This window comes from Megascapheus bottae, chromosome 15, assembly GCF_031878675.1.
Source record: "Megascapheus bottae isolate mThoBot1 chromosome 15, mThoBot2.hap1, whole genome shotgun sequence".
NCBI lineage: Eukaryota > Metazoa > Chordata > Mammalia > Rodentia > Geomyidae > Megascapheus > Megascapheus bottae.
The window spans coordinates 5,719,957-5,744,987 of record NC_143523.1 but is presented as its reverse complement, the minus strand read 5'-3'; the positions used below and the strand labels follow the sequence as shown (position 1 = coordinate 5,744,987).

At 42.4% G+C, this 25,031-nt stretch overlaps 1 protein-coding gene across 3 annotated transcripts in view; it reads left to right on the top strand.

Annotated features, from left to right (window-relative positions):
• Positions 1-18,715, top strand: part of Abraxas2 (abraxas 2, BRISC complex subunit) — a 35,909-nt gene extending 17,194 nt beyond the window's left edge. For all 3 annotated transcript variants that reach the window (XM_090345657.1, XM_090345658.1, XM_090345659.1), the window contains 5 exons: positions 6,961-7,151; positions 10,269-10,388; positions 11,725-11,809; positions 14,844-14,958; positions 17,600-18,715. In XM_090345657.1, coding sequence (XP_090201783.1) covers positions 6,961-7,151; positions 10,269-10,388; positions 11,725-11,809; positions 14,844-14,958; positions 17,600-18,066 — 978 coding nt within the window. In that variant the 3' untranslated portion in view covers positions 18,067-18,715. The remainder of the gene's footprint in view (positions 1-6,960; positions 7,152-10,268; positions 10,389-11,724; positions 11,810-14,843; positions 14,959-17,599) is intronic.
• The last annotated feature ends 6,316 nt before the right edge of the window (positions 18,716-25,031 follow it).

Sequence of the window (25,031 nt, the reverse complement as noted above, 5' to 3'; positions counted from 1 at the left end):
CCTAGGATATTAATTCCAAAAAATAGATTGACTATTAAGTGATCACTTGAAAAAGTTACCAGCTTGTCAAACCAAACAAAATTCATGTGTATAAAGGTGTCAGGACTAAATGCAATTGCAGTCTTTCCAGTGTCTTTCTTAGTGCCACTGCTAAGGAGGTTGGTTCCACATAGAGGAAGAAAGCAACATAAAGGAAAGAGTAGGAAGTCTGTAAGGATGGGTTGGAAAGAATACAGTAGCTTTCATGTGTGACAGCAAGCTCAGTAAGTGCTTTTGTCTGCTGGTCCCTCCAGGCTGTGTGCCCAAATGGGAAAAGAGCATTGTGAGCTCTGGCTCTCATTTTCAGTGATTTGCAAGAGAGCAAACTTTCTGGAATCTTTCATCCTGGAATCTCTCATCCATCCATCCCTTATCTCTCAGGTTACACCTTACTTCCTCATTTGTTTTCATAGTTTAGATTTATAAAACTGAACTTTATTCAGTGGAGCCTCTTACTATAGCACTGTTATCTACAGTGCTCACTATTAAAAGTTCCAGATAGTAGTGTTTTTTTTTTCAAATAGGTTTCAAAACTTTAGATTAAAATAATAATAATAATAAGCCAGGCATGGTGCTACATGCCTGTAGGGCACGTCACATCAAGGGTAAAAGGCCTACCTCGTGGTCCAGTGCTCACTTCCTGGTTGGGAGGTTTGGCTGTGGTTTGTGATGTAAAATAAGGCTACCTCGAACCCACGGATTGGCCCCTACCGCCCTCTCTGACCGCACCTACCTCCCCTGTCCTGCCCACTTTTATGCTGATGGACTCCTGCATCTTACTTTAGCCCCTTGTACTTTCCCAATAAAACGAGTTCCTGCTGTGACAGTCTCCCTGGTGTGTCTGTGTCTTCCCTCTGGAGAGGGAGGGCTGGGTGAAGGTGGCCAGTCGGCCCTAACCTTTCTTGGTCTCGTCTTAGTCGGGGCATGTTCTCCTTGCCCTTCCTGAGGGTCAGGAGGCAAGAAGCGCTAAAAACCCCGACACATGCCTATAATCCCAGCACTAGGTGATTCTAGTTTTGAGTCTCCTCTACCTTCAAGAAAGGCACACAATTATACTTCTTCCTCAAAAGCTGCACTACCTGCAAAGATAGGGCTGAGCCAGGCACCAGTGGCTCACATCTATAATCCTAACTGTTCATGAATATGAAACTGGAAGGTTGTGATTTAAGACTAACCTGGGCAGAAGAATCTGTGAGATTCCATCCCCAAAATAACTATGAAAAAGCCAGGCTGGAGGCATGCCTCAAGTAGTAAAGCACTAGCTAATTGGATATAAGGCCTTGACTTCGATCTGACCGGAAAAAAAAAAATGTGTTGAGATAAAGGCTAATATTTTTGTTATGAAAAGCTTTGATCATTGGGGCTGGGAGTTTGGCCTAGTGGTTAAAGTGCTTGCCTAGCATGCATGAAGACCCGGGTTCGATTCCTCGGTACCACATACATAGAAAAAAAAGCTGGAAGTGGTGCTGAGGCTCAAGTGGTAGAGCTCTAGCCTTGAGAAAGTCCAAGGACAGTGCTCAGGCCCTGAGCTCAAGCCCAGGACTGGCAAAAAAAAAAAAAAAGAAAAACTTTGATCACAAAGTGGTCAAAGAATGAATTACTAAGCCTGGCCCAGTGGCTCATGCCTGTAATCCTAGCTACTCAGGAGGCCGAAATCTGAAGATTGGGTTTCAGAGCCAGCTGGGGTACAAAAGAACCTGAGACTCTAATCTCTAATAAACCTCTAGAAAAAACTGGAACTGGGGCTTGGTTCAAGGGTAGGGTGGTAGCTGTTGGGAGCACAGTGCAGGGTTAGGCTGGCCCATGAATCTGCATCACCGGGTGAGATAACCACACAAATGAGCTGTCATGTATGAACGCCATGCCTAACTTTGAGCTATATTGTCGGTATTGTCAATCACTTTCTGCTGAGACTTGATTACCGTTGGTTATGAATGTGTAATTGCTTTATCACTCTCTGCTGAGACCTATAGTGAGAGTAAACACGTGGACCTCCCTGTCCTGCCCACCTTTGTGCTGATAGGCTCTGGCACCCGATATTAGCTGGAGGGACTTCCTGAATAAAAGAGAGTTCCTGCCTTGACTGACCTCCCTGACGCTCCGATTGTCCTCTGGCGTTGGAGGGCTGAGTGCAGGTGATCAGTCAGCCCTCTCCTTTCTAGGCTCATCCTGGTCGGGGCGTGTTCTCTCTATCCCTCCTGCAGGTTGAGAGGGACCAAGGACTAAAAACCCCCAACAGGTGGCCTTGAGCTGAAGAGTTCAGGGACAATGCCCAGGTCCAGGGGTAATGTGGTAGCCTTGAGCTGAAGAGCCCCATGCCCCCCCCCCACCAGAAGAATGAATTACTCCTATAGCATCATCCATGTTGTATTTATAGTTTCTACAGGCCTCAAATTTTAGGCTAAGACCAGCGCAAAGGAGAATTTCTACCTTCGGAAAGCATCTACTCTTAAACAGATACCAATAAATTTAGCAGTTCTCTTAGTGTCTTTATAAGGCCCAAAGAACAGAATCTGGAGCCAGGTGTCAGTGGCTCATGCCCGTAATTCAGCTACCCAGGAGGCTGAGATCTGAGGATCAAGGTTCAAAGCCAGCCCAGACATGAAAGTCTGTGAAAACCAGAAGTGGCCCTGTGGCTCAAGTAGTAGAACAGTAGCCTTGAGCTGCATAGCTCAGGGACAGTGCCCAGGCCCCACGACCTGGATGAAGTAATATTCAAGCACCACAACCACCACCACCACCAACAACAAAAAAGAACAGAAGCTGGAGCTGGTAAATGAGCCCAAGGTTAGCATGATTATTTTGGCTCCAGGAAATGTAAATGAATGTCAGGAATAGAGAAGTAACTCTGTATGAGAAATTGGTAATGAAAATAAACATATAGTTTAAGAAAAGATATTCATACTTTTTTATTTTTAGGTGTGATCATTTACTGAAGTGTTTTTTTCTTTAATTTTTGGCAAATATTTATTTTAGTATGACAGGGTAAAATAGGAAGAAATGGAAAAATTGATTAGCATTTCCTGCTTCCCACAGGAAGTGGGAGTGAAGATTTGGCGATTCTTAGTTTTGACTGAACTCAGACTTAGAAGCTTAGAGAGCAGCCTTCATGTCTTGGCAGTCTGTTTCTAGAGTTTTTCATTGGCTTTCTTTTCATCCTCTTGGCTAAAAGTTGAGCATATTCTGTGGTTGCAGAATGTTGTTTGTTCAGAGCAACATGCCAGTGTTTGTGCCTCCAGACAAATGGATTAACAAGATACTGGGTCTTGGGAACATGACCCTGGGTTTCTTGCCTTCTTTGTTCATTGGCTTTTTGACAACAAATTGGCTGATATTATCTTTAGAAAGAGTAAAAGGTTTGCATATTCTGCTACCGTTTTGTGCCCCAGATAATGAAGCACAATCGTATCTTTTAACTAGTAATCAAGTTTAATATGCTCAAATTGACATTTTCAATGCAATCTGAAATGGGTGCACATTTTCTCTCTCCAGTTCTCTTTTTTAGATTTTTTTCAAAATTGTATTTTATTGTCTGGATAATGTATAGAGGGGTTACAGTTACATTTGTTAGGTAGTATGTACATTACTTCTTGAACATTGATACCCCTTCTTGTGTCTTTGCCCCCTTTCCCTCCCCTACTCCCTTCTCTAGTTTTCTTTGGTCTTTGCCCCTTTCTCAGTAACAAGTAAACTCCAATCAAAATACTCTGCTTCATAGGAAAATCTTGTCATTAATATTTTGGATCTAGACTGTATAAACCTGTTCTTCATCAGAATGTCAACAGCAACTTCTCTAATAAAGAGTAGGAAATTCATGTTCATCCTTCACTTCAGTGAGTTCCTGACAGCCAGTGACCAGGAAGAAGATACTCAGCTTCATTTTGATGCAGCTTCCTGCCCAGGAGTCACCACAAAAAGAGGCCAGCTTACCTACAGTGCTTCATCATGCTCCAGATATAACTATCCAAAATATGCTTTTCAACACCAGTGACCTAGTTCCCCAGTAATCTTGTGACTAGCTTCTCTTTTAGTTCTAAAAAGTAGAATTGTAGAAATCACCAATATGAATTGACTTGGCATCTCACCCTTCAGTTTTCAGATTGATGGGTGAATTTGTTTATAGCTGTAGACAAATGTCAAATCATTATCTGTTGATATTTGACATAAGTAGAAAAGACAAATGATTGAAAACAGTTGGAGTTGGCATAACCGAAAAGCACTGTTATTTAGCCTGTCACCATTTGTAAGATTCCTCTAGTCAGTGAGTATTTGGTGAAAACAAGTTATCTGCCAAATGCTATTCAAGTGTTCTGGAAATAAGTGTGTGAGTGTGACCCAGGCCTGCAGAAGTAGCTCCAATGTTTAGCACAAAGGGTCCAATCTGTGAGAATAAGGGTGCCATGTTCATATACCTTGACAGTTCTCTCTAATGGATAGTTTCTCTATCTACTTTTTACTGAGTACAAAACTACTTTTAAGCCAACTGCCATTGTCTTATACTTATAATCCTAGCAACTAAGGAAGAAGTAACAGCTGAGGCTCTTAGTTCAAAGCCAGCCCAGGCAACAAATCAGAGAAATTCTTACCCCAGTTAACAAAGTAGAGGTGTGACTCAAGTTGTATAGTGCCAGACTTTTGAGTAAAGAAGCCAAATGAGAGCACAGGGCACTGAATTCAAGCCCCAGTACTAGCATAAAAAAAAAAAAATTTAAACAAAAAACCATTTTTTTAAATAGTACTTCATATAACATAAAATTTTGAAATTAGTGTTGTACAATGGAGATAGGTAGCCCAGTTCTACATTGTGGTCATGGTACTTGAACTCTGGGGCTGAGCGCTGTCCCATAGCTCTTCAGCTCAAGGATAGCACTCTACCACTTGAACCACAGTGCCACTTCCAGTTTTCCAGTGGAAAACTGGAAATAATTGGAGATAAGAGTCTCTTGGGCTTTCATGCCCAGGCTGGTTTTGAACCACAATCCTCAAATATCAGCCTCCTGAGTAGCTAGGATTTCAGGTGTGAGCCATTAGCACCATGCGAAACAGGTCTTATATTGATCACAACTCATAACTTGACTTATGGGATTGTAATCTCTTTGTACAGCTGCTTCATAATAGAATTGAAAAAGTAAAAAGGCAGGTCTTACAAGATTATACACTGAAAGAAAGGAAGGTTTGGCCCAAGCATTCAATGACTATTAATTTACTTCCTTTCTACATAAAGGTACCAGAATACAATCTAAATTTACTATTTTACACAAATGTTAACCTTTTCTGTGTGGTGTGTGTGTGTGTCTGTGTCTGTCTCTGTCTGTCTGTCTATGCCTGTGCCTGTGTGTTTTTGCCAAGCCTGGGGCTTAACTCAGGGCCTAGGCACTGTCCTTGTTTTTTTTTCTTAAGGCTAGTGCTCTACCACTTGAGCCACAGCACCATGTCTGGCTGTTTTTTCTGTGTGTGTGGTACCAAGGAATTCAATCAGGAGCTTTGTTCATGCTAGACTACCTCTAAGCCATGCTCCCACCTTGTTTGGGTTTTTGTTTGTTTATAGCAGGTTTGTTTGAGACTGGATTTGAATTTGTTAGTGTAGGCAGGCCTTGATCTTGGAATTCTCCTGCCTCTATCACTCTCTTGCTGGGATTACAGGCATGTACCATCATGCCTAGCTCACTTTTACCTTAAAAATGGGATTCTTTTGACTGGGAGCCATGGCTCAAGTGGTGGATACTATTGTGAACAAAAAAGTCAGACCAGAGTGCAAAACTCTTGGTTCAAGCTCCAGTCTTGGCACAAAAAAACTCCGAATTTTCTTTTAAAAACAGAATTTTTACTCAGTATTTACTTTAGAAAACCAAGCTTTATGGAGATTGTGTTTCTAATTTAAAAATTAAACTGTTTCTGCAACAGGCTTTCACCTTTCCAAATGCAAAAGTAAACCTAAGGAATTTATCTTAAATTCAGACTCCTAGCTCTACTTTAGAAGTTGATTCTACAGATATGAGAGGGACCCAGGAAGGCATTCTGGCAGACTTCCAGATGCCTCATGTCAGATGTTTTCAAGATGTTCAGCAAGTCTTGTTAAGTATACTTTCTATAGGTTAATTCACTTAGCCAGTTTACTTATGTTATAGTTGTCACGGTTGCCAAAAGGAAACTTCTTATGGTTCAAGGGAAAAGGGTTTATTGAGAGAAGGAGAGAGCATACCTTCATCCTCACAAGATAGAGTCAGGCAGACCAAGAGGGATTATGGCAGGAGGGTAGAGATTATATAGGGGGAACGATGTGGCCACAGCTGAAGTGGAGCTGACCTCTGAGGATGGGGAAATGACCTCAGTCTGGGAGATCCCCCACGCATGCCAGTTGTGGGGACTTCTAGGGTGACCAGGGAGAGAGTAAGAGGAAGGGGCCATTTTTCTCAGGCAGACCTAAACTATGGAATATAATTAGCATATATATTTAGCATATATATTGATCAGTTTGATATGTATACATCACTGTGAGGCAATAATAAACATACTATCCAGTGGCAAATGTTTCCTTGTATCTTTTTCTCATTCCAGTTCCTCACCCTGCACCCATGGAATAGCTCCATGTCAATATTGACAAATGTTCATTTTCTAGAGTTTTACATAAATGGAATCCTGTTCCCACCCTTGGGTCTGGCTTCTTTCAACCATAACTACTTTGAGATCAATCCATGTTGTATACACAAGTGATTTGTTCCTGTTTATTACTGAGTCGTACCCCAGTATGTACCTATATCACAGTTTGTTTGCCTGTTCACTTGCTGATAGACAATTGTTTTCAGTTTGAGGCTATCCCACATAAAGCTGCTATGAATATTTGTGTACAGTGTTTGTGTGGATGCATTCAGAATTAAATTTGTAGCATTTCATACGTTTAATACTTCTGTTTTGCTACAGAAAGTTATTGGATGGTACAGATTTCGACGAAACACTCAGCAGCAGATGTCATACAGAGAACAGGTTATCCACAAACAGCTTACCCGCATCCTTGGTGTGCCTGACCTCGTCTTCCTCCTCTTCAGCTTCATCTCCACTGCCAACAATTCCACTCATGCTTTAGAATATGTTCTCTTTAGACCAAATCGCAGGTAAAGAAAATCTTTCCACCAGTCTCAAAGGAAAAAGAACTTGACCTAGTAACTGAAATTTATAGCTTTGAAAATGTGCATTATATATAGAAGTGCATTTTATAGCATCTGTAAAGAAAAGCTTGTGTTGCTCTCTGAATAATTAAGAGGTGTTATCCTAGTCAGGTATTTATAGAAATTAAAATGTTTTTAAGTCAATAAGCACTAGCAAGACATGTTTACTATGCATAAAAATTCACATGGGAGTGAACAGGCAGGAACCACCATTTATTTCTTCTTGATCTATTACAGCAATGTAGTTGTATTGCTTCAGAGATCTGACTGAGATGTTAGAACATCAATTTCAAAGACAAAACTGTAAAATGGATTCCACCTACTGGTTAATGACGGTTTTGCACTGAGAACTTATTAATGTAAAAAACATGATTATAAGCCAGGCAAGATGGCTTATACCTATAATCCTAGCTCCTCAGGAGGCTGAGATCTAAGGATCAAGGTTCAAAGCCAGGCCAGGCACTAAAGACCTTGAGTTTTTTTTTTTTTTTTTTTTTTGCCAGTCCTGGGCTTGGGCTCAGGGCCTGAGCACTGTCCTTGGACTTTCTCAAGGCTTAGCACTCTACCTCTTAAGCCTCAGCACCACTTCCAGCTTCTTTCAATGTGTGTGGTACCGAGGAATCGAACCCGGGTCTTTGTGCATGCTAGGCAAGCACTCTACCACTAGGCCAAACTTCCAGCCCGACCTTGAAATTCTTATCTCCAATTAATCACTAGAAAAGGGGAAGTAGGGCTGTGGCTCCAGGGGTACGTCTGTAGCCTTAAGCTGAAGAGCTCAGAGATAGCACTTAGGCCAAGAGTTCAAGCCCCATGACCCACAAAAAAAAAAAAAAAAAAAAAAAAGATTATGTGGTCATGTCTGCCTATAAAGAGCTGAAAGCTTTCCCTTTAGGAAGTAAGTTTAATGAATTAAATCAGTACCAGTGAAGGTAATTATTAATAAATAACTATTTTTAACTTGGGAACCTGATATTATTGTGGTTCTTTCAGCTCAGGACCTCATGTTCTTACTTTTCTTTTACACTCAAGTCTAGTAAGTACTCTGCCATTTAAGCCAATCCTCCACTTAAAGCTTTCTTTTTTCTTTTTTTGCTGATTGACTAGAGATAAGATTTACACAGACTTTTCTGCCCAGGCTAGCTTTGAACTTCAGTCCTTAGATCGTAGCCTCCTGAGAAGCTAGGATTACAGGTGTGAGCCATTAGTGGCTGGCTGGGCCAAGCCCCATTCTTTTTTGCCAGTCCCAGGGCTTTAATTCAGGGCCTGAGCACTGTCCTTGGACAATTTTTTTCTCAAGGCTAGTATTCTGAAACTTGAGCCACAATGCCTCTTCTGGCTTTTTCTTTTTTTTTTTTTTTTTTTTTTGCCAGTCCTGGGCTTGAGCTCAGGGCCTGAGCACTGTCCTTGGACTTTCTCAAGGCTAGAGCTCTACCACTTGAGCCTCAGCACCACTTCCGGCTTTTTTGTACGTATGTGGTACCAAGGAATTGAACCCGGGTCTTCATGCATGCTAGGCAAGCACTTTAACCATTAGGCCAAACTCCCGGCCCTCTTCTGGCTTTTTCTGTGTATATGTTACTGAGGAATTAAGCCCAGGGCTTCATACATGTGAGGCGAGTACTCTACCACTAGGCTACACTTCTGGCCCCCCATTCTTTTTTTTTGGTCAGTCATGGGGCTTGAACTCTGGGCTTAGGTGCTGTCTCTGAGCTCTTAAGCTAAATGCTACCACCCTACCACTTGAGCCACAGTGCCACTTCTGGTTTTTATTTTGTTTTGTTTTTTTTTCTAGTGGTTAATTGGAGATTGTCATGGACTCTAGTGCCTGGGCTGGCTTTGAAGTTGATCCTCAGATCTCAGCCTCCTGAGTAGCTAGGATAAGATTACAGGCATGAGCCACTATGCCTGGCTTCCCTTTTTTTTTTTTGCTATTTTAAGAATGTACTTTAAGTTGGATGTGGTGGCTCACGCCTGTAGTCGTAGCTCCTCAAGAGGCTGAGATCTGAGGATCCTGGTTCATAGCCAGACACTAAAGTCCATGAGGCTCTTATCTCCAATTAACCACTAGAAAATGGGAAGTGGTGCCGTGGCTCCAGGGTTAGGACGGTAGTCTTGAGCTGAAGAGCTCAGGAACAGCATCAAGGCCCACAGTCCAAGCCCCACAACCAAACCCCCCCAAAAAATGTACTTTATACAAAATAACTAGTTCGTATGGAAATAAATCTATAGACCTCTGAAGATATAAATTCTTTTTTAAAAGTTCTTTTAAAAAACTATCCAACATACAATATTGAACTACTGAGGTGGTGTTGTCAGTGAAACAGAGAAACAACAGTCCGTGACAAAATATAGACAGATTAAAAAATAAATAGCAATCTCCTCTCCAGTACTGGCCAGAATCTTCACTCTTAAAACAGGAGTGTGGACGGATTCTGTGGTATGTATGCAGGCTGGGAAGCGTGGAGGGGCTTCCAGCTGTATGAAGGCAGGGGAGTGAGGCACCTGGTCTGGGAGCAACATTTGCATACCTCAGTAGAGATCCAACTGTTCCCTCCCACCCTCCACTCATCCCTGACAGCCCTTCAGGAAACAGAAGCAAGGGAACCAGCTGGTTTTCAGGCAAGTCTCCTGAAGAGTTAAGTCAACAAGATGTATTGACTGAACCCAAGCCAGAGAAGATATGTGCTTAGCTAGCAGAGGGCTGGAGGCAAGTCTTGTGTCCTGCTTCTCTGAGAACAAAGAACACCATAACTCCTCCTTTGAGGAGGAGAAGGCTTTGAGGGAGAACTGTACCTACCAGACTGGTTATCTTCTCACCAAGCACAGCCAAGCCACATTCCTCATGGCCAGACAGTGCGGGCTCCCCCATTCTTGAAGTAGTACTTTCAGAGAAGGTGGTGGTAGTATATACCTGTAATCCCAGCACTCAGGAAGATGGGAGGAGCATTTGAACCTTCAAGGTCACCATCTGTATAACAACACAGCAAGGTTCCAGATGTTTTTTTAAAAGAAAAAAAAAAAGTGGTACTTTTTATATGATTTCTTTTTCCGCTTTCCTCATAGGTATAATCAAAGGATATCACTTGCTATTCCCAATCTAGGCAACACTAGCCAGCAAGAATACAAAGTATCTTCAGTGCCAAATACTTCTCAGAGTTATGCCAAAGTTATTAAAGAACATGGGTAAGTTGAAAGGTAAAATGAGCCCTTGTTCCTTCTCTTGCAGACAGTATTTCTTATTTTTAGGCTAGAATTGAAAGATGCAGAAAGGTAATTTTCTGGACTATTGCCACTACTATAAATAAAATTTTATTATTGAAAAAAGTTTACTGTGTTTTTTTATCATTTGCTACAAATATTTTTGGTGGCAAAACAAAAGTTGGGAAAGAGGGCATGGTGGCTCACGCCTGTAATCCTAGCTATTCAGGAGGCTGAGATCTGAGGATCAAGGTTCAAAGCCATCCTGGGCACAAAAGGACCTGAGACTCTTATCTCCAATTAACATTTAACCTCTAGAAAATGGGAAGTGGGGCTGTGGCTCAAAGGTAAATGGTAGCTTTGAGCTGAAGAGCTCAGGGACAATACCCAAGCCTGTGGTTAGGACAGTAGCCTTAAGTTGAAGAGCTCAGGGATATTGCCCAGGCTGAGTTCAAGCCCTATGACCCACCAAAAAAAAAAAAAAAAAGGATGGCCTGGCAAAAGATGGCCAGGCATGGGGTCTAGTGGTAGAGTGCCCCGCCTAGCATGCACAAAGCCTCCATTCCTTGGTACCACATACACAGAAAATGCTGGAAGTGGTGCTGTGGCTCAAGTGGTAGAGCACTAGTCTTGAGAAAGCCCAAAGACAGTGTCCAGGCCCTGAGTTAAAGCTCCAGGGCTGGCACACACATACATACATACATACATACATACATACATACATACATACATACATACATACATGATATATATAGTTGTAAGCTAGACACCAGTGGCTCACACCTATAATTCTTACTACCTAGGAGGTTGAGATCTGAGGAATAGGTTGAAAGACAACCTGGGCAGGAAAGTTCTTGAGTTCAAGCTCCAGAACTGACCCCTCCCCCCCAAAAAAAATGTCTAGGTTTTTTTGTTTATCGGTCATGGGGCTTAAACTCTAGGTCTGAGTGCTGTCTCTGAGCTCTTCAGCTCAAGGCTAGTGCTCTACCACCTTGAACCACAGAACCACTTCCAGTTTTCTGGTGGTTAATCGAAGATAAGAGTCTCATGAATTTCTGTGCCAGCACTGGCTTTGATCTCAGCCTCCCGAGTAGCTAGGATTACAGGCAGGAGCCACTGGTTCCCAGCATTGATGTATAGTTTTAATTGTACAAAACTGTCTTGATAATGGATGTTTTTTTAATTTCTGTAATTCTTGCAGAAAAGGCATTTTACACATTGTCACTTTAGAATTACAGTTTAATGGTAGAAGTGGTAGGAAAAATGCCTCTCTGATTCATAGCAGTTTTAATAACTTCAACATCTTTTTTCTGTCTTCTAGTACTGACTTTTTTGACAAGGATGGAGTAATGAAAGACATCAGGGCTATTTATCAGGTTTATAATGCACTTCAGGAAAAAGTACAGGTAACTGATTTATTACTTATTATCGTATTTATATTGCTGTAGTTTTTTTTTTTATCATCTACCAATTGACATCTGAACTGTGGCCCATCTGTCAGATATTCTTCCTGAAGTAATGTCAGATCTGTAGAGTAGTTACTTAGACCAGCCCAGAGCCTGTCTCAGTAATGCCTGAAATAAAGACTTTAAACTACATTTTAATACTGTTTATTAAAACTTACTAAAAACCCACTTGCAGTAGTGCTCTTTCTAGGAAAATGTATGCTGAGTTTAAAGAAGGAGTCTAAAAACACAACTGTCAACAGAGGTCATACTCTATGAAGAGACAGTATCAAAAGCTACTCATTACTCAGTTCAGTTCTACCTCCTCTCAAGACCACTCACTTTGCCTCTGGCTGCCTCCATCAAGTGGAAGGATTGCAGTGGGGCCTGTTCATTCCTCCTCATCCACATAGCAAATATTCATGGAATCATCCTCAGTGAGCTAGATACTAGCAGTGTTGCCCCACACTTTTTTTTTTCCAAATTATTTTTTTTTTATTTTTTATTGTAATTAGTAAAAGGGTTACATGATATTTGCCAGATAGAAGGTGCATTAATTCACATACATTGATACCCTTTCACATGTCTTGGTACCCATTTCCCTCCCCCCACCCACCACCCACCCTGTGTTTGCTCTTGCTGTTAAACCCTATGCACAAAACAGCCTTTGAACTTGCCTTTCAGGGCAAGAAAGAAAGCGGCTTGGTAGAAGCTCTCCTAAGGCTGGAGAAAGCATATTTGTTAGAAGAAGGTGCCAAAGAATAAAGTAAAAGAGGGAAAAGACTGTGTGCAGCCTGGGACAAAAGGAGAAAGGGTTCAGTAGCAGTTTCCAGTGTCTCTCCAAATTAGGCTTTCCCTTACCACTCACTGTATCTAAATTCTACAGGCTCACTGGTGCAAGGGTTACTTTCTGAAAGTTTCTGGTATTTCTTCTATGGGAAGAATGTGCAGTGGAAAATAGCTTTTGTCCAGAATTCATGCTTATGCCCTTTCAAACTTATCAGCACAGGCCAAAGAACTTTCAAAGTGACTGTTAGACATTTCCTTGTTGACTGAAGAAGGCCAGCTCTGAAAAGCCTTTTATCTTACAGTGGTTATTAATGGTTAGATTACATAGATGCAGCTTTAAATGGTTGCCTTTTATTAAACCTTGACTTTTTTTTTTTTTTTTTTTTTTTTTGCCAGTCCTGGGCTTGAGTTCAGGGCCTGAGCACTGTCCTTGGACTTTCCTTAAAGCTAGTTAAACCTTGACTTTAAAGTGTATTCTCTTTTCCAGCTTTCCCTCATTATAATTATTTCCTGTTAAATCTGTTGTATTTTTTTTATTTTGTTGGTTATAAATGTTGAAAGCATCTTATCTTTGTTTTATTTTTTACTCTTCCTTTGTAAGCTACACTAGAAGCAAAAACAATCCCCTTTTCATTTCAATAACGATGAATTAGCTGGGCTTCATTGGCTCAAGCCTGTAATCCTAGCTACTCAGGAGGCTGAGATCTGAGAATCATGGTTTGAAGCCAGCCCAGGAAGAAGAGTCTGAGACCGTTATTTCCAATTAAACACCAAAAAAGCCAGAAGTAAAGCTGTGGCTCAAGTGGCAGAGTGCTAGATTTGAGCAAAATAGTTCAGGGACATGCCTAGGCCCTGAGTTGAAGCCCTAGAACTATCACCAAAGGAAAAAACAAAGAGATAAAGATGAATCAAGGGTGGGCTGGGAGTTTGGTCTAGAGGTAGGGTGCCTGCCTAGCATGCACCAAGAACTGGGTTGGATTCTTCATTACAACTGCATAGAAAAGGCTGGAAATGGTGCTATAGCTCAAGTGGTAGAGCTCTAGCCTTGAGAACGCCCAAGGACAGCGTTCAAGCCCCAAGATTGGCAAAAAAAAAAAAAGATGACTCAAGGGAAAAGATTATTCCTTATTCTCAAGAATTTATAAGCTGAATTGTACAATCATTAAAATTAAGAAGGAACCATGTGCGGTGGCTCATGCCTATAATCCTAGCTACTCAGGAGGCTGAGATCACAGTTCAAAGCCAGCCAGGGCATGAAACTCTTAGACTCTTATCTGCTATAAAACCGGGAGTGGTTCTGTGGTTCAAGGGGTAGGGCGGTAGCCTTGAGCTGAAGAAGTCAGGGACAGCACCCAGGCCCAGAGTTCAAACCTCATAACCGGCAGATAGATATAGATAGATAGATAGATAGATAGATAGATAGATAGATAGATAGATAGATAGATAGACAGACCAACAGACAGACAGACAGATAGGAAAATTAGTGAGTAAGAACAATCTTGAGCCAGGTATGGTGTGTACAATTGTACTCCCAGCACTCAAGAAGTTGAGACAGGAGGATTTTAAGTTTGAAACCAAGACCCTGTTTCAAGAAAGCAATACTAGGGGCCAGGAGTTTGGCCTAGTGGTTAAAGTGCTTGCCTAGCATGCATGAAGACCCGGGTTCGATTCCTTGGTACCACATACATAGAAAAAAGCCGGAAGTGGTGCTGAGGCTCAAGTGGTAGAGCTCTAGCCTTGAGAAAGTCCAAGGACAGTGCTCAGGCCCTGAGCTCAAGCCCAGGACTGGCAAAAAAAAAAAAAAGAAAGCAATACTAGTTCCTTGACCTTTCTGATTTCCTTCTACCTCATATGTCAGCTCTGAACTTGATTTAATCATCTAGTCTTTTTCTAGGTTTGTAATAATGCATTTTTTTGGGCGGGGGTTGGTCGTAAGACTTGAACTCTAGGCCTGGGTGCTGTCCCTGAGCTCTTCAACTCAAGGCTACTGCCCTACCCCTTGAGCCACAGAACCACTTCCAGTTTTCTGGTGGTTAATTAGAGATAAGTGTCTAGGCTGGCTTTGAACTGCAATCCTCAGATCTCAGCCTCTTGAGTAGCTAGGATTATAGATGTGAGCCACCATACCCGGCTAAGAATGGATTTATTAAGTGCCTCATGCATAAATCTGGAACTAACCTTTCTCGGTATGTTTTTCCCTCTTCAGGCAGTGTGTGCAGATGTAGAAAAGAGTGAGCGAGTTGTTGAATCTTGCCAGGCAGAAGTAAACAAATTAAGAAGACAAATCACTCAGAAGAAAAACGAAAAAGAACAAGAAAGAAGTATGTTTCTTAGTAATTTTATGGTCCATATCAGGGAAATTTCTTTTTTTGGGGGGAGGGGTGCATTGTGCCTGCTTTATTACTGCAGTACATCCCAGCCCTAAAATATCTTATTTTAAGTATCAAATTAGACATTAAGTGACATGAGTTCATTCTCAGCAAACCCAAGTTAACTTGTCTAGAGAAAGATGTTCCCTTGTCACTTAGGAAGTGCTATTTTTGCAGAACCCCTCAGGTCTCTTAAAACCTGGAAGACAAGCCAGGCATAGTGGCTGACGCCTGTAATCCTAGCTACTCAGGAGACTGAGATCTGAGGGTCGAGGTTCAAAGCCAGCCCTGGCACTAAAGACCTTGAGATTCTTATCTCCAGTTAACCACTAGAAAATGGGAAATGGCTAGAAAATGAGAAATGGCGCTGTGGCTCTGAGTTCAAGGTCCAGGACTAGTTAAAAAAAAAAAAAAAACTGGAAGGAAAAAGCGAGGACGGAAAAGCTGGAACAGAAGTTAGAACAAATCCAGTAGGTCTGATGGTTATTTCCAAGAAAACCTGACATGCCCCACCTGTAAGAACCATGCCCTATGTTCTAGCTACAGAAAAAGTAAGGCATTAGTAGCTCACTCCTATAATTATTATGACTCAGGAGGCTGTGATCTGGGGATCACAGTTCAAAGTCAGCCCAAGCAGAAAAGCCTCTGAGACTCTCTAATAGCAAAAATAAAAAAAAAAGCTGAACTAGAAGTGTGGCTTTAGGGGTGGAGCACCAGCCATGTGTGAAAAAGTCATATAAGGGCATGAGGGCCTGAGTTCTAATCCTAGTACCAGCACCGAAACAAAGCAGAACCTTCCTGAAGTTCCTTAATATGTGTATTAGATTCACATCAAGAAGATCACAATGCAGACTTCTTTGTCAGATTTTTAGTTACCATGCATAAATATATACCATTAAGCTAAGCATGCTAGAATGAAAGTTAGGTCTGAGATGCTAATAATTGCAGTACAGCAACTGATTTAACATTTGTAAACTTATAAAATGTATAGCAAATAATTGAACAATAACATATATAATCCAATTAAAAGATGATTTATATTTCCAGGAAAATTATGATGTTTACAGAGATAATGAGAAACATTCTTGGCATGATGCCATACTAGGACTTAGGAGACTGAGTCAGAAGGACTGCCAGCTCAGAGTCAACTTGGGATACATAATGAGACCTAGCCTCAAAAAAAGTAAAAAGTAGAGGCAGGGAGTTGGCCTAGTAGTAGAGTGCTTGCCTAGCATGCACGAAGACCTGGGTTCAATTCTTCACTACCACATACATAGAAAACTGGAAGTAGTGCTGTGGCTCAAGTGGTAGAACACTAGCCTTGAGCAAAGACCAGGGACAGTACTCAAGACCTGAGTTGAGTCCCCAGGACTGGGGGAAAAAAAGGTAAAAAGTAAAGTAACATAGATATGAGGGAAAATAGATTTATATGGTAACTATTATACAGCCTTTGAAGTAAATTTGGATTGATGCCCAATTTACAATTTGTGTGTGATGTTGGCGACTGAACCCAGGTCTGTACCTGCTAAGCAACAAGTAAATGTTCTACCACTAAGCTGCACCCACCCCAGCCTTACAAAAGGGAAGACAGATTTGGGCTGTTTTGGAGCATGCTTAAACCTGGTCAATTTGTGGTTGAAGACCTGGGAAATCAGCCACCTAACAGAGCTTTTGAACATGTTTCCCCCCTCCCCCTCCTTGGATGGTTTGAACTAAGGGGTCTGGGCTTTTTCTTTCCTTTTTCTTTCTTTTTTTTTTAATTTTTTTATTTTTTGCTAGTCCTGGGGTTTGAATTCAGGGCCTAAGCACTGTCCTTGGGCTTTCTCAAGGTTAGAGCTCCACCACTTGAGCACCACTTGAGTCACAGCACCATTTCCAGATTTTTCTATGTATATGTGGTACCGAGGAATTGAACCTGGGTCTTCATGTATGCTAGGTAAGCACTCTACCACTAGGCCAAACTCCCTGAGCTTTTTCACTCAAGGCTTATGTTCTACCACTTTGAGCCGCAGCACCTCTTCCAGTTTTCTGGTGGTTAATTGGAGGTAAGAGTCTCACAGACTTTCCTGCTCAGGCTAACTTTGAGCTGCAATCCTAAAATTTCAGCTCCTGCGTAGCTAGGATTACAGGCTGGCTCCCCGTAGCTTTTGAACTTTTAAGGAAGAGAACGTGTCTAAGTGCATACTTAACAGGGAGGTCTAAGGAAAAACTATTTGATATGAGACTCTGGGGAAAACCCCAAGTTCACATGGCATGGTAGTAGTGCTTGTTTTGGTTTCAGCCTCTAGTCCCAAGTTGTGAGCAGCAGTACAGGATTTGGAGTGATGACTTGTGTTCTGTAGCTCAGGGACTTACATCCAGTCAGATTGTTTTAGCTTTCCTGAACTCCGGTGTCTGCATATTTAAAGAAATGCAGCAGTAATGGGGCCAACATTGCAAAAGGCTCTGTTGAGCTGCAGAGAATTAATATACCAGGAAATATTTTGAAAACTAAAATGAACTATGAAATTATAAAATAATAATAACAATTTTATAGCCTATGTGATGAAAATTTATGGAAATATTGTTACAGTATTCTTCCTGTTTCACCCAGGACTTCAGCAGGCGATGTTAAACAGACAAATGCCTGCTGAAAGCTTGGAGCCAGTGTTCAGTCCCCGAATGCCCTATTCCGGGTTTACAGCTGATGGCAGAAGTACACTTTCAGATGCAGAGCCCTCTGATCCTCCTCCCCCTTACTCTGATTTTCACCCAAACAATCAAGAAAGTACTCTAAGCCAGTCTCCAATGGAAAGGAGTGTCTTCATGCCAAGGCCTCAAGCTGTGGGCTCTTCGAATTATGTTTCCACCAGTGCCAGACTGAAGTATCCTGGAAGTGGAACAGATCTTCCTTCCCAAAGAGCAGCTGGAGACAGTGATGAGGAGACAGATGACAGTGATTATGAAAATTTGATTGACCCTACAGAGCCCTCAAATAGTGAATACTCACATCCGAAGGATTCAAGACCCGTGACACATCCTGATGAGGACCCCAGGAACGTTCAGACCTCCCAGATTTAACTACACAAAAGAAACTCTGCTGGGTACTGTGTTTCTTAATAGCTTACAGAGAGCGTCTGTTGAGAACTCAGTCTGGGAGGAGAAATGCTTTCCCAGATACCGTAGTTCCCAAGGGGAAAGTCCTTGCCTTGTGCAAGGACTTAAAGGAGACTCCATCCCTGGTCCTCAGCTCCAGATGCAGTGTGCAGGTTTCATGACAGAATCATTAAGATAATCAAATTGTCCTAATTCTGGTGCAATTCATGGATGTATTGGTAAATTTAGGTAAAGTGAAACTTATCAGTATAGTTTCTGTTCTTTAAATCGGAAATTAGAGACTAAGCACAATTAGTCTATATATGTTCTATAAATCAAAAACTTACCTCTTGCACTATCATGCCTTGAAATTTTCTTTTTCAGTGGGAAACAAGTTTAGCAGCAGCTTTCAAAGAACTTCTTTCTATGATGAGCCAAATTCATCTTTGCCAGAAAAAAAAATTTTTGTTAATTCCAAGAAGCCTGATTGGAACAAATCAGACATACCTTCTCTTGTCTGCATGACTGTGAGATCAGAAGAGGGCTTCGTTTCAACTTTTTTCTACTAGCCTGATACATATTGTCACTTAAAATGGTTGCCTTTTCAAAAAATATAGAAATACTAACTACCAGTAAATAATCGTCCAAATAAATATATCATAAAGTAAGTTAATTAATTTTCTGTTAGTGGGTGACAGCGACTGGCCTGTTACACTAGCATAGTGTGGTCTCCAGAGACTTAAGAGGCGAGATAGAGATACACAGTGGAAACCAGAAGGATATGTGCTAGACGGACAGATTCCAGATGTGGAGGCTTTAGCTGAGTTCACACGTAAGGGATGTAACTCATTTAGATCATCTGACAAATCCTAGTGTTAGTTTTGTTTGTGGAGAAAAGGAACTTAATAAACCTTGGGAATCTTGATGAATAAAAATTGTTTAATTCTCAATAACCATACTTTTTTTTTTTAAGTTGCCATTTGGGAGATTATTGCAGAATGTACAGAGACAGTTGGGATAAACTTACCATTTTTATTTAATTACTGCTTGTTTTCTACTTTGGCCTAGAATGTGTGAAACCATGAGGCATTCATGAGTCTATTGACCTCCTGGTTTGGATATGGCAAGAGCCACTGCTTTATGAGGAGGACACAAATGGAGTTCATACCTGGGCTTAACTGTTCTCCTTTAGACTAGTTGAAGCCTGTAAGAAGGAAGTTATTAGAGAGACTTAAAATCCAGCTTCATCTTCTACGAGGGATATTTACTCTGAAGCCAGCTCTCAATGGAATCAGCAGTGATGGAGACTCATTCTTCGAGTGTGCACGCTGTGGGTCTGTGTGGTAACCATTGGGTTCTGTCTGCCTTACACCACTGCCATTTGATTTGAAATGTTGCAGATCATGTTAGCTACAAATGTATTCTAGTTTTTATCCACTACCTGCTAGCAGCTTCAGCACCAGTGTGAACTTATTTTTTTTTAAGTGCCATTGCCATCTCCTCTGTTCAGTTTTTGACATTCAGGAAAATATTTTTATGCCATATTGAAATCTACAGTGTATATCTGACAAAGCAGTTAAATGTGACAATAAAACTTATTTAATCACGATACCATTGTTTTAATGTCTATTTCAGTATCTGATAAAGTCTTTGTCTCCTTGGATTCCTGGCATTTCATATAGATGAGAGAATTTAAAAGAATGATAAGGGGCTGGGAGTTTGGCCTAGTGGAGTGCTTGTCTAGCATGCACGAAGCCCTGGGTTTGATTCCTTGGTACCACACACATAGGAAAAGCCAGAAGTGGTGCTGTGACTCAAGTGGTAGAGCACTAGCCTTGAGAAAGCCCAAGAACAGTGCCCAGGCCCTGAGTTCAAGCCCCAGGACTTGCAAGAAAAGAAAGTTAGCATAATTAGCTGCTAACTTTCCTGAAGCCAGCCAGCCTTATTCTTTGAGTTTTACACAGAAACAGTTTAATTTTCCCTAATCTGTAGCCAATTCAGCATTTGTTAGTTCAGAATCCATTTCCTAAATTTCCAAGAAGTACTTCAAAAAGGTCTTCAGAAATTGCAGATGATTCACAACTAGAACTATTTGTATTTCTCTAAGGTTAAGATGCTACTATCGCACGTACAGATGATTTCCTTGATTTGGTAGATACTCTGCAAGAGTTCTTGTGTCCTGCCTGCTGCCATTCTTTAGTATGGAACTCTTCCTGCCAGGTATACTTTAGAGCATATTAAATATTAGGAGGTACAAATACTTGTTAGTTCATCCATGGGTAAGCAAGCCCAGGAGGTTTTGATCCCAAAACAAGAACGTACTTGACATTTGCTGTAGCCAACCAATTGAGGTTAATAGAGTTGGTGTCCACAGGCTCAACTGCTTACAAACGGAGGTGGTTTCACTCTGTGATGTGACTCATCCAAAAGACCTTTCCAACAGTTTTGAAGGATGTATATGAGAGCCTCTGGAAACAGTAATTACCTTCTACAAGTTACATGCATGGGGTACATCCTTGGCTCACAGGATGGGATGTTAAAAGATGAATTTTGTGCAACTTGACCCCTTAAAAAGCCATCTTCTCCAGCTGTCCCTATCTTACCCATTGCTCCTGGGCCAGCTTGGATGTCTCCTTTAGGAGACCCCTCAGACTCCACTGCAGGATTGCATAACCGAAGCACACCACACAGAATTTGATGTAGGCTCTGATCAAAGCAGACTGATTCTGCAGTATGTCTGATTCTGCGGATGTGCTTGTTCACATATTTATCTTTTTGGTGTGTGAGATTGAATTCAATGTCTAATTACCTCCCAAGGCTGGCATTCCACCAACTTGAGCCACAACTTCACTTCCAGCTTTTTGGTAGTTAATTGGAGATAGTACTCTCACAGGCTTTTATGCCCTGTTGGCTTTGAACCACAATCCCCAAATCTCATCTTGTGAGTAGGTACAATTCCAGGTGTTAACCACCATGGCTGGCATCAGGCATGTTTATTTTTTAGGTTTAGTGTCAATATTCATTGTCTCTTTCCTTCTCCCTGTCTCCCTTTTTTGAAAGAGAGCATTAATTTTTCTTTCAGGCTGGTCTTGAACTCTCCATACTCCCAAATACTGGGATTATAGGTGTCACTGCCATGCCCAGTGTAGTCTTCAAATGTTGCCTAACTGAATGCTCTGAGACTCCTACACAGTGCTGTGTAGACAAGTAAGGCAGTTTGGGTGTCAGAAGGCTTCTGTTCAAGATGAATTCCACTCTGCCTTCTCTGTGGAGAAGTCCTGGGAAGTCTGTCAGCCTATCCTGCAGCATAGCTGAAGAAACAGAAGCACCTTTAAGTTTTGTTACTTTTGAGTTAGGGTCTCACTTCACCACCACTAGAATGCAGTCCTGTTGATGCTTCTTTAGTAGCTGGATGACATCATTGTGCTACTTGAGGGTTTTCTTGTATGCCGGTGTCATGTAATTCTCTTACCTCTGCCTGACCACTCACAGTTGAATGCAGAGCCACAGCCTTCATCCTCTCCTCTGATGACTGTTGTTAAAGGGGCCAGGTACATTTGGAAAGTGTTTCGTAGATGTTTGTGGTTCATACCTCTAATTCGAGCTACTTAGGAGGCTGAGATCTGTTGGAAGACAGCCTGGGCAGAAAAGTGTGCAAGAATCTTATCTAAAAAGCTAGAAATGGAACTACAGTTGAAGTGTTAGAGTGCTATTACGAGGAGGGGGGAAGCCCAGTGACAGTACCCAGACCCTGAGTTCAAGCTCCATGGGGCTGACAAGGAAAGAGAGAGAGACAGAGAGAGAGAGACAAAGGGCCAGGTGGTAGTGGCTCACACCTCTAATCCTAGCCACTTAGGAGGCTGATATCTGAGATCAAGGTTTGAAGCCAGCCTGGGCAGAAAACCACCTCCCTGAGACGCTTATCTTCAATTAACCACTCAAAAACTGGAAGTGGTGCTGTGGCTCTCAGTTCAAGCCCCACACTGACAAGAAAACAAAAGAGCCGGGTGCAGTGGCTCATGTCTATAATCCTACCTACTCAAGAGACTGAGATCTGAGGATCACGGTTCAAAGCCAGTCCAGGCACTAAAGTCCATGAGACTCTTATCTCCAATGAACCACTAGAAAATGGGAAGTGGCGCTGTGGCTGAAGGGGTAGCGCAGTAGCCTTGAGCTGAAGAGTTCAGGGACAGCGCCCAGCCCCAGAGGTCAAATCCCATGACCCCCCCCTCACCCCCCCCCAAAAAAAAAGAAAAAGAAGGAAAGGAAAAATTGGTGGGGCAGTGACCAAGTCCTGCTCTGCCAGGAACTTCCCAGTTCTAGCACTGAAAACCCCACATGCTGGGGATTCTCAAGATGTCTGATGACCAGACTCGTTTCATCACATCACAGCACATGTGAGGCATGGTGGCTGTATACAAAGCAGCCTGCTTCCATAGCCTGTTCTTTCCTGGGAGCAATCAACCCAACCTGGTGGCATCCATGGCATTTCCTTATAGGAATTCACTTATAAGCTGTACACACAAGAAATAAACATACCTTAATGTACAGTAACCTTGGGTTTGTTTAAGAAAAGCCAACTGTAGCGGGGTGTGGTGGCTCACACCTGTACTCCTAGTTACTCAGGAGGCTGAGATCTGAGGATCAAGATTCATAGCCAGCCTGGGCACTAAAAAGTTCATGAGACTCATCTCTAATTAATCACCAGAAAACCAGAAGTAGCACGGTGGCTCAAGGGGTAGGGTGGTAGCCTTGAGCTGAAGATCTCAGGACATTCCCAGGCCCAGAGTTCAAGTCCCACAGTGACAGAGAGAGAGGGCCGGGGGGGGGGGGGCGGGGAGAGAAAGAAAGTGTTGAGCATGGGTAAGGAGAGGGTTAAGAGCTAAAATCTTAGGGACAGTGCCCAGGCCCTGAGTTCAAGCCCCAATTCATTAACCACACACACACACACACACACACACACACACAATATAGGTCAGTACTATGTATCCACAGTAACTTCCCGATGAAAATAACCTCCTCTATTTTGTTTAATGCTGCAGAAGCACGTGTGGCTAACAAGCTCTTGAAATGTGTCTGGCAAATACAAAAAGAGCATTCAATTGTATTCTGTTTCAACTACTTTCCACCTTGATTTAAATAGCTGTGCTGCCATATTGTCAGACTAGGGTGCTCAACTCTTCCTTCACAAGGAGGGGCCAAACCAGGCAGGAGTAGCATCATGACGTGCGCAGGGTCACAGACCGGGGAAAGAACATGCGCCAGACCTCCGGCCTTGTCCTCGAGCATCATCTGTTCCCCACCTCAACAGGCTCAGCGCATGCCAACCCAGAGAGAGACATCGGATCATCTCAGGCCACTTTTGTCCTACACAGGCATAAAGAAGCACAGGCCACAGCAGCCACACTGGAGATCCCGAGGGCCTGGCAGCCTGCTCAGAAAGTACTGCCACCCTTAGCCCAGCCTGAGAGACCCTTTGTAGTGTCCTGGCACCTGTGAGGCAAGGAGGCCAGAAGAGATGGAGGCCAGGGGCAGCTGCCATCTCAATGACCGTTTTGCTGAGCACATCTCCTCCCTCTGGCAAAGCTCAAACAGAAAGAGCTGCTGCAGATGGAGGTCAGGCTTCTCTCTGCAGCTTGAAACATTCCACCTGCACCATCCGTCAGCCTGCTCATGCACAGTGCCCAGGTGGAGGATCAGATTAATCCCCTTCTTTATCCAGAGGCTGGCTCTCAAATCTCCATTCACCCAGTGAAAGTCGGCAGCGTTACAAGTGAAGCTGAGTGACATCCAAGCCCTCAGGAACAGGAGCAGGCAAGGAGGAGAGAGCCCTGGCACCTCTCTCCTGCCATCTGCTCTCAGCCGAAGCCTGGTGAGTACACCATGCTTCTTGGATTCTGGGACAGAGCTCTTTAGGCACCTGACGACCGGTGTGGGATGGGGGTGGTGGGGAAGGAGAAAGAGAGACCAATTTCCATCCCCCTTTCCTTAGCACCCTCCTTCCAGAAAGCCATGCTTTTATTCCTTACCCTCTTTTTTCTTCTTTCCCTTTCTCTTTTGTTCAAGTAAGTTTCATTTTTGTGCTGATACTAGGGCTTGAACTCAAGGCCTGGTCATTGTCTCTTAGCTTCTTCCCTCAAGGCGACCATTCTACCACATGAGCACACCTCTCTACTCCTGCATTTTTTTATTAGTAGATAATTGGAGACTTTCCTGCTCTGGCTGGCTTCAAACTGTGATCTTAACCTTTGAGTAGTTAGGATTACAGGTGTGAGCCATTGGCACCTGGATCAAGTAAGTTTTTAGTGAAGTGTAATCTGTACTTGGAAAGGATACAAATCACAGATACATAGTGTGTTATCTGTTCACAAAGTCAACCTACCTATGGAACTGGCACAAAGATCAATCCAGAGACCTTATGCTCACTCATCTTGCTTGCTTAATTGATGCTCTACAACTTGAGTCAGACCTCCAGCCCAGCTTTTTGCTAATTATTTTAAAGATACCTGAACTAACATCTGAAGATGACTCTTTGGCTCTCAATACCCTGCGGTTAGAATTATAGGTGTGAGCCACCAGCACATAACTCCTCTCCTACCCCTTAAGCCACAGCCCCACTTCCCCTTTTCTGGTGGTTAATTGGAGATAAGAGTCTCAGATTCTTTAGTGCCCTGGCTGCCTTTGAACCACGATCCTTAGATCTCAGACTCCTGAGTAGCTAGGATTACAAGCATGATCCACGGCACCAGGCTTACACTTCTGGCCTTTTCTATGTATGTGGTACTGAGGAATCAAACCCAGGTCTTCATGCATGCTAGGCAAGCACTCTACCACTATACCAAACTCCCAGCCCTCACTTTTTCTTTCTTTTAGGAGAACCATATTTCTATGTGATGCCATTTTTGTCTGAAAAATTTTAATCTTTTAAATATATATATATATCAACCAGG